Source organism: Vidua chalybeata, chromosome 5 (genome assembly GCF_026979565.1).
Source record: "Vidua chalybeata isolate OUT-0048 chromosome 5, bVidCha1 merged haplotype, whole genome shotgun sequence".
NCBI lineage: Eukaryota > Metazoa > Chordata > Aves > Passeriformes > Viduidae > Vidua > Vidua chalybeata.
In genome coordinates this window covers 57979989-57994061 of record NC_071534.1, presented here as the reverse complement: position 1 = coordinate 57994061, position 14073 = coordinate 57979989, and the positions used below count along the sequence as shown (strand labels likewise).

The 14073-nt window shown below is 37.2% G+C and overlaps 1 protein-coding gene across 1 annotated transcript in view; it reads left to right on the top strand.

Annotated features, from left to right (window-relative positions):
• SLC2A13 (solute carrier family 2 member 13) overlaps positions 1-14073 on the top strand; it is a 142328-nt gene that overhangs the window by 83883 nt on the left and 44372 nt on the right. Inside the window, exon 5 of the mRNA XM_053943108.1 lies at positions 12938-13101. Coding sequence (XP_053799083.1) covers positions 12938-13101 — 164 coding nt within the window. The remainder of the gene's footprint in view (positions 1-12937; positions 13102-14073) is intronic.

Genomic DNA, 14073 nt, shown 5'->3' with positions numbered 1-14073 from the left:
TGCCAAATGTCACAGACAACAGCTTCTGCACTGGCCATAAGAGTCTCATTTCTCTAACAACGTCTTCCATTTAAAGGAGAAAAAAAATCCCACATAGTTAATCCTTTGTATTTATTGCAACGAGAGAAAGGAGCTTTGCTGATGATATGTGACAGCATTTTTAATAAATGAAGCTCAGATTTTAAATTCTTTGTGAGAAATAGCTAGATGACCATTTTTTGCCAGTGCAAGTCTGTCATTTGCAATATCAGTGTTGGTGTTTGAGGGTACAATACATATTAGAACTTTACTTTCTAACCCCAGAATATTTGTATTTTATATTGCAGCATGCTATATTTTACAGTGAAATATCTTCTGCAAAGAGTGCCAGGCTCTCCCCTGGTCAGGAGCCATGGGCCTGCTGAAGCCCCAGTGGTCACGGAGGTTTGCATGCTCTAGAGAGATGTGGAGAGTCCAAGGCTGAAGCTTGAGGTCAGACTGAGAGGAAAAGGTAAAATTTTAGGGAAAAGAATGAACACATAGTATGTGTGTTGTAGAACTAGAAAATAAAACAGCAACTTACCTTTAAGGGATTACTTTTGCAGAAATTTTGTTTCAAGAGCTGTGTTAGCTTCTCAGCACATAAAAATATGGAAAGAGAATATGTTGTTGCAGGTATGTGGTGTTATTGGAACGAGTTAGGAGGAGCAGTGACTCTCTGCATGTGTGGAGAGTCTTGCTACTGCATATTGTTTTTCTTTTGACAAGGATCCCCAAACAAACTTCAGTTTGAGAAAGTTGGTGTTTCCCTCTTAGACACAGCTTACTTGGGTGGATTCTGGGTGGTGTTCTTGGTGCAGTAAGTAGATCCTGGGAAGGAATTAAGCCCAAGTAAGAAGCCAAGAAGAATGAAGACAAAGGCAGCAGTCAGGAAGAAAAACCAGACAGAAACATGAGCAAGAAGCTGGATGAATAGTGGGGTTTTAGTGTGCTCATGTATCTGTTAACTCTCTCTTATCGTGGCCTAGGAAATATTTGAAAAATAAAATTGTATTTTATTAAATGTTTCTTTGTATCAGATAGTAACACACCATTGAATTTTTGTGGGATTATTTTGTATTCTACATTTTTAAACTCTGGCTTTTTTATTGTGAGCCAGTCACTGTTTGGCTGACCTTGTGTGTGACTAATCCAGTGCCATCCATATGATTGTACCTTTTAAAATCTTGCAAACCCTTCCAAATTACAAAAGGTGGGTTATGGCAAAACAACAGCATTCAGATTTAATGGCTGGGAATATAGGGATAACAAAAAAACCCAGATTTCCTGTGTGCAGAGATGCTTTACTCTGAGTGGGAATGAGGAGGACAAAGGCAGTGTCACCCTACTAGTCATTCACAGTCACCTGCTGACAAATTTAGCTCTTTCTGACCTTAGAAAAAGAGAAAGGAAAGAAATAGATGAGAAGCTAAATTACTAGGTCCTAGTCCATGAAATAGGTCTGTTAACTCTTAAATAAATAAATAAAATAATCAATACATGCTTATATATATATATAAAATAAATAGTTTCATAAGTAATTTGCTCCAAACATTTTATGCTCTATCTGAGGAAGTAAATAGGGCCAGAAAAAATAGTGCAAAATATCAAAACAGTCTCCCAGAATTTAGGTGAATTACCTTTAGTGAGGACTATTCCTATTAAAAGGGGAAAAGCCTTTCATGGACAGCTTTGCTTGAGGAGATTTTTTACTCTTCCCTTGCCTCATAAGCCAAATGTGTCTGCTCAGTGAACTGCTGCTGATTCATATTTTTGTAGATCTCCATCTTTTGTTTGCATTTTGTTTCTCCTCTTGTAAATGAAATCTTGCTCAGGACTGCTAATTGTAATTTCCTCAGGCAAGAAGATCTTTCTTTTGTGCCAATGAAACTCATAGAAATTTTATTTATGTGATGGGTTCTCTCCTCCTGGCTTTACTGTTCCTGCCCTTCTGGTATTAATTTATCTTGGCCACTTTGAGAAGAAAAGGACTTTTATTCCAGTGTTATTTCTGGAGTCCTCCTTAGGAGACCAACGAAGCCAGTGCAGTGAGGATACACAGTCAGGGTACTCAACTGCCTGGTGCAGAATACTTTGTGAAGCACTATGTCATCTGTCTTGAATGACTTGATGGCAGTTGTCCTCTGTCACTGAGCTGTCAGGTCAAGATGCTGGTTTTAGCTAAGGTTGCTATTTCTAAAAGGACCTCTGGGAAGAATTGACTGCCTGAAAGCCGATGCCTGATGCCCTGTAATTGCTACTTAATTAAAATATTTCAGTTACAATTCTCTAGATACCTGACATGGAAACTGCCAACTGTAAAGTAAATTTTTGTTCAATGTGGCATTTTAGAGCAAAATCCCAGTTGTGGGATTTGAGTTAAAGCTGTCAAGAAGACTGGCTTCCTCTAGAGACCTTAACCAACGCATCTGTATTCTCACATGAGTTTCTATACAGTTCTATACTTCAATCTCAATAAAAATTCCATTCTGATTTCCAAGTAACCTGTCTAATCAGAAGTGAAAGGTATTTGCCAGATAAGCATTTCAGTAGAGCCTACTGGATGAACTGTGAATATAAACTGAAAGGAATTAATAAACATTGCAGCCTACAAGCACTGAACACATCATCACCATCATCATCATCAAAGAAAGAAACAAAGTCCAGAAGGAAAAATCAACTTTATGTTTTGCATTTTTGGTAATTCATTTTTGGTGGAGTTTTTTTTTTTTTTTTTTTTTAGATTATAATCAAAACTAGGTACAGTAATTACTCTTTTGAATGCACTACGGGTGAATTACCTTTGCCTCAGGCAACATTATGCTGTTTGCAACTAACTACATTATTAACATAAGACCTATAAGATTGTTCTAAACAAACCTTGCATAGGTTGCCATTTGTTCTTACATGCTGAGAGTGGTTGAGTGTTGAAAAATGTGTATAAAAACAATTACTGTGTCAAACATAATTCATCTCACAGATAAGGTAATGGCGCAGTCAGTGTGGCAATAGGACTTTTTTCCTCTTTTCTGATTCTATGAATTTGAATGTTTGACTTCTCTGGCTTTCTGTATACATTCTGTTGTATTTTATATATTTGCTATTGTTAAAAAAAAAAAAAAAGAAGAAAAAACACAATAAGTAGTGTGTTAGAGAAGTCTTGAAAGTATATTTTTTTTCCTTTTCCAATCCAGGAGTAGCTGAATCATAGAAAGTTTCAGAAAGGGAGGCCATTATATCCATTGACAGCAGTAATTACTATTGGCATATGAATACAGGAAAACAAAAAGCTGTTTCACAAAATGAACAATTTTGTGGTATATGGCCTCAAGGCTAATAAAATGTATTTGTGTAATCATTGCATTTTAAAGGCTTATTTGAGAAGCAGGGTAGTGCTGCACTAAGTGATGTAGAAATGTAAAGCAGAACAGCTCTTGGTTCAAGAGATTGCAGTTAGAAATTATTGAATACAGGAGTGCAAGCAAAAAGAGAAGAATTAATTAAAGTGTGAAGAATAATTAGATAAAATAAAATGGGATAAATAGGATACAGTGCATTGATTTTATAAAGCAAAGTCAAGCTGTAGAACAACCAGATACTTACTCTTTGAACAAGTAAGTAGCTTGGATAGAACAAGAAAATGTTGAAAATTTCCTTTGTCTAGAAACTTTTGATTTTTTAATTCAGCTTTAGTTCGAGGATAGGTGGCATTGCTCAAGAACTATAAGATGAGTAAAGGTATAAGCAAAAATGTTGTTACAGAAGGTTATGAGAAAAAGCTATTGGAAAGACTAATTAACATCATTCCTTTTACTTGTGGCCCTGTTCATACTTCCACTGAGTTTGATACTATCAGAAATCAGATGTTTCATGTTTTAAAATTATGTTAGAGCTCAAAGAGGGAAACTTCCTACATAATATGCAGCAGACTACCTGCATATGAAAGCTTTTATTTTCAGCACTGTTAAATCTTGGTTTTATTGTAAATGTATGTATTAAGTATATATGTTGATACATTGAAGTAGTATTAACATGGGAAATTTCAGGGCCTTCTCATCATACCAAGGTGTGTATAGTGAATCTTTATTTCAGCAGCATATTCTGCTTAACTCCCAATGAGGCCCTTTGCTCTGTACCTGGCTGAGAATTGTAGCACCCTGGGTGTTACTGTTTGGTACATTACATTCATTTCCAATAAGGAAATATATACATCAATGGGTATAAAACAAATTGTGTAGTGTGGTTATGATTAGATTAATTTTTCACTATGTTGTAGCATTAATACACAACTAAAGAAATGTAATTATTCTTTCTTATTCTTTGTCTCCATTTCTTTAATTAAATAAGAATACCTTCATCTTTCTTCACTTTGCTCTTGTGATGAGTGTTTGCCAATGCAGGGCTTAGTGCTGATGCTATTACTGCAGCCTTTTGAAGCATTTGTCAAGTACTTGTCACTTGAGCACATAAATGCTGAAGTTGTGTTGAGAATTGTTGCATGTTATGTTCAAAGCAGAGACAGTCTGTCAGGTTATTCTTTCCAGAAGAGGCTCCTCATATGGAGAGGAAAATGACCTTGACAGCACTTTCTTAATCAGAGTCTGAAAGGTAGCAAAAGACAATTTTAGCTTCTTAACACTTCACAAGAAAGATCTGGATTTAATTTTCATTCATTGCCCTGAAGAATAACCTGACTCTTCATCTCCCCCTTTTGGACATTTCCCCCTGTCCAACTTATTTCTAAACTGTAACACAGACCTCCACAGTGTACTTGTGGTGAGCATAAGGAGAACTGATCAACACCTACTTTGTCTCCCTTTTCTTTTCTGGCTGTTTTCAAGTATTATCCACACATGAATCTTCTCATGAGAAGCATGGGAAGGTGTTTAAAAATCTGCAGAGAAGAAACAAATATGAAGAAATTAAATTACATCTCCAAGGTTACAAAGTCATAGAACTGAGATTAATATTTAGATTTTTTTATCTTGGCTTTTTTTTTTTATCATTGAGCTCCCATGATGAATTCTGGAGGACAGAGAACATAAATTTAATGTAGTCAAGCTGTCCTTGCACATAGAATAATTGGTCTGAATTGGATAAGCTGCCAGGGATTTAAAACTTGGCAGCTTAATTAATTGCGACAAGGAAATTATAAACATAAAAGTGATCTTTACCTAGAGGTAACAAAGGAAGACTGTGGATGTGCAAAGTATTTGCTCAAAGCAGTTGAACACAAAGACTGTTCTCCACCTATCCTTTATTAGGTGTTTCCTAACAGTGATCTATTTCAGAGAGAAGGTAAAATATATTTTCAAATGGGACTTTTAAAAATATCTAGCATAGAATCTTTTCAGCTGTTTATTGACTTTGTGTTGAAATTTTCATTCAACTTTATCTAAAATTTTGTTTTATATGTATTTTCTAGCAGCTTCACTAAATTTTAAATGCAAAGTATATGTAAATACTATACATAAGACAGCAGTAAATGGTGGCAGCAAGTTCTCTCCTATGTGGTTGTCATATGTAACTTTTAAAGAACACTGTAAGATGGTCTGTATAAATTAGAATGGAATTTCTCTGTTGAATAGAAGTATACAGAGTGTAAGACACTCCAGGGATTATCAGACAAATCTGATGTACAGCATATGGTTCACAGATTAAAAGGTTACTATTCTGCACTGTAGAGGATCTAGCTCTATTACATTAGCCTTTAGCTCTGTATTACATCAGTCTTTGCTCTACTTTATCTAGCTGTAACAGTTTTGATGTGGTGCTTAATTGCTCTGTTTTGTATTGAAGAGAAGAGCAATGTGTTTGTCCCTTTCAACAGGTAGTGCATTCACAGCACCTTGCTTTCCTGCCATTGTGCGGGCTATGCTGAAACAGTTCTCACAGCACATTAGTATTGTAGTCCTCTGCTAGAGTTTTGTTTCATAGCTGTTTTAATGATAATTGTTCTTACCATTTATGAATGGCAACTGGCATCACCAACCTCACAGCACTGTCAAAATGTTTTTGCACTCACATAACAAATAAGAAAGTGCAAGCTAAAAGCTAAATCCTTGGAGGAGTGAGTAAATTCAGTTTCCTCAGGTAAAATTGCTGAAAGAAGCTCAGCTTCTGCAAGTGGTTCTCTAGTGGTACTAAAAGCTTGTTCTGGGTCTTTACAGCTGATATATTTTTCTATTAAGGGTTTTGGACTGGGAATTATAGTCCAGTTCTCACCTCTGCTGTAAGCAGAGCATCTCTACAAAGCATAGTCATGGCACAGAGCGAAGCAGCATGAGTAGTAAGAGGTCTAATGGAATTCTTGGGTTAGGGCATCAAAAATTGAGACTGATGCTTTGTTTATTGGCAGAAAAGCAGAAGTGCATAGTTGGGATGCTTGCAGCTTCATTTTTAGTAAGTGAGAGGGAAAGAATGAGGTTATTCTGACAAGTTTTTCTTACAAATTGAAACTGAAGAGGAAATTTTAAAAGCATCATCCAAATGCTGCATTCAGACATCAGAAATTAAATCCTTTGAGTTTTTTGATTGTCATTTATATGCTATGTTAACATAAATCCTATGTTTTTACCCATCCTGAACATGAAATGAAAAAAAATCTGTCTGCATTGGTGATTCCACCATAAGAAATTTTTTGGGTCTGCTGTGATTTTTTCCTTTCTGTGCTAGAACAGATGGGACAAAGGACAACAAAAAAATTTTGTGTAATACAAGCAGACACTGCTGAATTAATATTCACACTGCACATGTTTAAGTTTGCTGTGCAATTGCTTTTGTTCTCTAAGCAAGGCGAATATACAAGTCTGTTGAGATCTAGATGATGTGCAGTGTATGTCTGAAATATATCACAAGGGTAATATTTGATTATATGAATATTAAAACCTGAGACTGGATTTAGTAATTTCAATTAAAGCACCACAATTGAGTGGCATGGATTTGAAAGACACTGAATACCTACCATTTCTTAGAATTTGGTTCCAGAAAAATCTAAAAATATGAATTCCTGAATGCAGATTTAGAATGGTCAGTTGAGGTCATCAAAATAGGATATTTTTGCCAAAACCTGTACTCCTGAAAAGGATCTCATCTGCCACCACAAATACGAGCTCAGATGGAGTAACTCCAGAATTACTTTTTTGGGTTTGTTTTGTAAACAATCCTGAGATGACTTTTGGTAATATGGGTACATCTGGGCATTTAAGTCCAGGGAAGAATTTTGTGCCAGTTTTTTCCCAGAATTTTTTTTTTTTTTTTACAAAAGACATATGCTTAAAACTGTTACTAGTAAGGGCATTGTGCCCAGTAGTGACTGCAGCTACAGTGTTCTCATGTGCACATATGCATGCTGCTATTCCTCATTGCTCATCGTGGAGTTTTCCCTGAATGAATGTGGGATTGGTGCCAATAGGTTTTTAAGGGGTTTTCTCTGTGTGTGTGTGTGTGTGTGTGTGTGTGTGTATGTTTCTGGTGCTGTAACTGGCTACTTAAGAATGAGATGAAAGTGTATATTTAATGTAACATTGTTAAAGAAGGCTTCCACCATTTATTCCAACACCGAGTGCTGTGCTGGGGTCATCACAGGGGCTTTAGGTGCTCTTCTCTACCAGTGGAGCTGTGCCAGAGGCTGCTGTGGCTGCGTTGCTTTGTTTGTTCTCCTACCCTGCCCCATGAGCTAGGGCCTTTCCCAGCCTCACCTTGCAGAAGAGTTTTTTCTCGCTGCGTCTTTAACTGTTGGCTTTCTCAACTCTCTGTCCAACTCTGTGTCCCTAGCAATAGGGTCTGAGATTGGTTATATTTTTTCCATTTATTTTCTTTTTAGAAGGACAGTTTGTCATCTCAGCACCTTTACTTGTGGTTAAATTACTTTTATCTGCTTTGCATCCTCTTGCCTTTCCAGAAGTGCAGCCCATTCTCTGGCCTTTTAAGCTGTGCAAGAAAAACATTTTTAATGCAATGTCTTCTATTTAAAATTGAAAAGCATAGAATCCTAAAATGGTTTGGGTTGGAAGGGACCATAAAGACCACCCAGTTCCAGCCCTCCGCCATGGGCAGGGACACCTTCCACTAGACCAGGTTGCTCAAAGCCCCACCCAACCTGGCCTTGACCACTTTCAGGGATGGGGTGTCCACAGCTTCTCTGAGCAACTGTTCCACTGCCACACCACCCTCACAGGAAGGAATTTGATCCTAATACCTAGTCTAAACCTACCTTTCAAGATCCCATTACTCTAAGCATGCTGGCTACTGGCTCTTGTGAGACTTTTTTTTTTTTTTAGTGCTATGTACATTCTGCACGTCTATTGATTTTAATGAGGACTGATTTCATTTTTTGGGATCCCAGAGAACTTTCAGCAAGCATTAGAATACCCTGGAATATTAAACCTAATTTAAATTTAACTGAAATTGTCAGAATAAATGAATAATTGAACAAGGTATGTTTTGTGTAACACCTGAGGGATTTTCTTTCCCTGCTTTTATACTCAGTAATTTGCAGACAGCACTTATCTGCATTGAGACTCTGGAATGTCATTATTCTGCTGCAGGTAGTACTGGTGGATAGCTGTGAATAGTCATTCTTCTTCCTTCTCTTTCTCCAAAGCCCCAGTAGTCTCCATTTATAAAACAGGGATGACAGTGGTGATTTTCTTTCATAAAGGTTCTGATGAAGAGTTAAGCACTCATGTACTGAGTAAAGACACTAAAGACAAGGTGGAAAAGTTGATATTACTTTGCTTTTTGTTGCAGTGCAAAACATACAAGTGCTATGGACTCCAACCTATTTTTTCTGTGCTGGAAACTGATCTCTGTTTTAGGAAGAGAAGGAGGATGATAAAGACTTTGTTCCTTCCAGTGCTGTCATTTAATCTTCAGCTCTGCCTATTACTTTTCAGTTTGCCTCTTCAATAAATTCAACTTACCTCTTCAAGGGATTTTAACTGCAGGGTTCTGTCTAAAAAATTTACAGAACACTATTTTGCAGACTGATAGATAGTTTGGTATTATTTTCTTGCCTAATATTTTTTCTTTTCATAAATAGAACCAGCTCTTTGTATTTACTATTTTTCTGTTATGAAGAACAAAACAATTTCTCTCCCCTAAAGTTTCACATGAAACCTGAGAAGGACCCATATGAGTAGGTGAAATAAGTGAGGGTGAAAAGCACACTGACTGTTGGCAAAGAGGTATCTTGTGCAGAGCAAATAAGTTTAAAAAAAAGTATTTTTTTTTCAATCTCACAGCAGATACTGCAACAGTATTTTCATCTGACCCAATAGGTGTGTGACAGTACTGTGGTAACTTAAGGAAGTTAATTTCTTTGTGTATCTTGGTGATCTTAATCCTCTAAAGCTTTTTAATCCCTCAAACACTGGTACATTTATTTTGCTTAATAGCTATAGAGTTTAGTCTGTTTGGACACTAAAAAAAATCCTGTGTTTCCTTAATTACCATAATTATATGGTAATTTTGAAATAATTTTCACATACCTTGTACATGGATAACACATGCTGAATCAGAGAACCTGTTGGATGTATACAGTTATCTGTCAAGCAGTACTAAATTCTGTGTTTGTATTACCATAATATATTGATTGTAATAAGTGGCATTCGCTATGTCATTTCAGTCTGTGCTGAAAGCATTTATAACACAATACACCATTACTGCCAATTTGAAGGCATTTGAAGGTTTTATTTAGTCTAAGTGTATAGTGGCAGCTCCCCAGGTTGCCTCCCAGGTACTGATTCTGAAAAATCCATTATAGAAGAGATGATATGGCAGCCTTTTCCTTGAAAAGCTCCTCAGATTTCTGTAAAGAGAGATTAGATTTATTCATTACTTTTGCAAGAGTTATAAATTCTGTCTAAAAAGGCTGAAATCCTGAGGCAGAAACTTTGTTGGAGTAGACTTAGTATGACAGGTGGGCTGGAGCAGCATCTTGTGGAAGATGGGGACACTCAGAGCAGTGATGGCACCTTATCGGCAAACATTGATACATTGATTTTCCCTGGGAGCTACAAAGCCTGGCATGGTGGGCAGCTTCTCTACTGCTGAAAATGCTAAGCTGGGAACCCTGATGCATCCAGAGCTGTTGTAAGATCTGCTTGAAGGGAGGAAATTATCCTTTTCTTTAAACATTCAACATTGTAGCTTTTAAAAAAACCCTGACTCATTAAAAGAAAAAAGGGAGGGAAAGTATTTTCAGGTGCTTCATTTCCTTCAAAACTGTGCATTTTCAGTATAGAGCCAAAGGATTACTCTGAGGAGGCTTGAATGTGGATGTGTTTTTGGGTTTATTTTTCTTCAATGTGCTGCACCTTTTGATATAACAATTCATAATGTTGAATTTCTTGATAATTTCAACATCCTCAGAAAACAAGTATAGTAAAAATCTTTCTGTGTATATCCAACTCAATTACTTTGTGTGGCTTTGTAATTGCATGTACTTATTTACTTTCTAAGATACAGTATTTGCTTAAAAATTTCAAGGATTCACGTGTCTTTTAAATTTTCTTTATGTTTTAGAAAATAAGCTAGGATTGCACAACTTTGTCACTGAAGCTGTATTCCCTGCAGGACTTGCAGTATTAGCTGTGTTTGAATAATACCACAATTTAACCTTTTCCTACCACGTAGGTTTTTTCCCTTGTCAGGAAGAACTTGAAAAGACTGTTGTTTTGTTACATTAATATACAGGCAGGGCTGCACAGACTTGTATAAAAAAATGAGTGTACTAAAACAGGTGAACATGAGCAAATATATTTAGTAGTTGTTATAATCTATGTAAATGCCCTTTTAAATTTCGGAAATTAGGTTGCTATGCTGTAATAACTATGAACATCACTGCTCAACACCCAGGCTTTGGTAGCTTAGCATTTGGATTTGCAGATTCTAAAGTTCCCTGGTTTGTTTTCCACAGAAATGAAATATGCTGTTTATTTATGGACAAAGAGCAAGCTTCTATTTGAAAATATATAACCCGTGAGTGTAATAAGCAATCAGAAGGAATGATGAGGGCAAATGGTGCATGTTTGTATGGATTAAGCAGCATCTACATGCTTTTATGTGATTCCTTATTCTTTGCTTTTTTTGACTGTATAGACAGTACATTATACATTGCTGCTGACAACTGGCAATTTCTGACTTCCAAGTAGAATTGGATTTTAAGAAGATTTAGACATGTTGAGTTAAATTTGGCTTCCTGAAACCTTGTGTGGTGGAAGTAAATAGGAGTTTCATAGTAGGTGTCAGCAGGCCAACACTTGACATTTGTTATTTTCCTGCCCTTATGCCAAAAAAGAAATATGTATTGGGAAATCAGAGACTGGATCATTTTGGTGGCTGAAACAGTGCAGGTCTCTGTACATTTTGACAGGCAGTTAGCAATTTAATTTAGAGTGCCTTAGGACGTGAGGACACGTTAATGTTTTGATGTCTATCCTTCACGAATCTTCCCTCCCTAAGAATCACAGCCTGGCTGGGATCTCAAGTGTGCAGCTCTTTGACAGGAGCTGAGCCTGCCTGAGTCACTGCAGTTGCCCAGGAGTGGGCAGAGACTGAGCCTGGCTCAAAACCACGTGTAGGGACTGGGTGCTCAGTCCCAGCAGTTCACTCTGGAGGCCCTGTCTGCTGCACCACCAGCTGGTTGTGTAGGCATTGCCTCACATGGCTGCACTGGGGAAGAGGAGCTGAGGAAGGGGGCTGGGGGAATCTAAATGCCTTGTGGGTGAGGGAGTAACATCCAGCATAGTCATGGTCAGTTATGGGTGGTACTGTCTTAAATGGCATCTCAGCATATTACCCATCATGGGTTATTGATGTGAAGTAAAAGGCAGAATGTACTTGGAATAGAGGAATGGGAACTGCTGATATTCCTGAGGCTAGCACATCTAGGTGCTAAGACAAGGGGACATAAAGCAAGCTACATATTGACCAGAGACAAAAAGAAGAAGCTTTGACATTCTTGATGGTTATTCCTGTGTGCTAGCCTGTTGACTGTGAGGTGTTCGAGGGCTGGAGTATTCAGTATTTCAGTCAGCATAAATTAATAGAAGGTGAAAAGTGCTTCTACGGCATCAACAAAAGTACTTGTGTTTCCTTGGGCATTTTTTTAGCTCTCCCTGAGAACATGGGCACGAAGTCTGTGTTCATTTGATTGCTGTGAAAAATGGTAAAAGGCTTCCTCTCTCCTCCCTTTTCATTTTGCTCAGTTCAATTTTTTATGAGTTATTGTTTGTGTGGAACAATTGATTCCGTTTAGAAAGCAGTAGAACATTCTGTCAAATGCTCCTGTTGGGTGCAGATTCACATCCCTGCAGTGTGGTGCTAAGGCATTTCAATACAATCTTTTTTTGGTTAAGACAAAAGTAATGCCATAGAGAGGGTTTTGTGCTCTTCAGTGGCACTGAAATGAGACTGCAAAATCTAAAACCAACAGGATGCAAGTGTCACTTGCAGCATGTTGGATGCTGTAGATTAGTTCTGTATGACCTTTAAGAGGACTGAAAATCTATTTGATTTTGAGCTGTCTTTCCCTAGACAATATACAGACTGCTAAAATCCTGAAAAGAACATAAAGCAATGGATGAATATGAAAGGCAGATTAATTTAAATTAAAAATGCAAACCCCATTTCTAGCAGAATATCATTGACCATTATACTTTGACCACAAAATATAAACAGCCAAGAGAATGGCAGTTCATCTCTTGATATCCTCCAGTCAAAACTTCAGTCAGGTGCAAGTTATGCCTTGGTTATGCTTGATTTCCCAGGGTGATTGTGTGTCAGTCTTTAACTGCATTATGCAAGAGGTCACACTTGATATTTGTTATCATCTTTTTCAAATTGAATCAGAAACTATAACATGAGCCAAATTGAAATAAATGGTATTCTTATTTGTTTCTCCCTCCCTCCACAGGTACTACAGTGCTACAATTTTGCAGATGTCAGGAGTGGAAGATGACAGGCTTGCAATCTGGCTGGCTGCACTGACAGCATTTATAAACTTTATTTTTACTCTTGTGGGAGTCTGGCTTGTTGAAAGAATGGGTCGCCGGAAACTTACACTTGGTAGCTTAACAGGTGAGTGTTTAATTAGTCTATTGTATTTTCCTCATTATTATTAATTAAAGGAAAATAAAATTTCAAGTGCAATTTTTTCCAAAGTAGTCCTCTTTAAAATTACAGTGTTGATGCCATCTTCTCTCTGAAATTGTACAGGTTTTCAAGTCTGTTAGTAAAATACCACAACTAGAGGCTAATTTAAAAGTTACAGATGATTAGATGATTAATTTTTCAGGTGCTTTTCTCCTTGAAGTCATGTTTGACAATGTTTTCATTTAGCCTTTTTTTCCAGTTTAAGGAATCAAATGCCTGGAACATCACAGGTGGTTAGTTTTTAAATCTCATATATAATTTTGGGCTTATTAATTGGAATTCAGAGCCATCTGATGAAGGTGTACCAGAGAAAGCATACAAAGCAATGCAGTTCTCTGCATAGTTACCTCAGAGACAGTACAGTACATACCTTACATACATTAATGTGATTTTAAGTCACCTCCCATATGAGATACACAAAGACAGAATTCTGGGTTTTTTTGTCCAAATACTCAAACACCATAACTCATCACATAGTCTTTTCTTGAAAGCAGGGAAAGGCAGAGCAAGCAGCCTTCAGTGTGTCCTGTTGTTAGGATGGTAATTCTCTGCTTGTTCCTGCCTTATGTGCTTGTTTTTGCTGAAGTGATCTGTGATCAAAACTTGCCTCTGGCCGAATGTCTGGAAGGTTCAGATGTTTCCAAGAACAGAGTTTTGTAAAGAGAAACTGTTCCTGCTTGTCTTGAAATAGTTCACAGGTGTTTAGCTATATACGTTTAATGTCTTCATATTTTGTTCTGCTGTTGCTGTCAAGGATCCAAATTTCTAGTTAGTGCAGCACAGCAGAGAGGGACACCAGCTGCCATGTCACTGGATGTGCAACTCCCAGCTCTCAACTGAGTTAATCTACACTTGAGTATTTGAATGTGTTTATATAGGCAGAGCAGCAACACCACA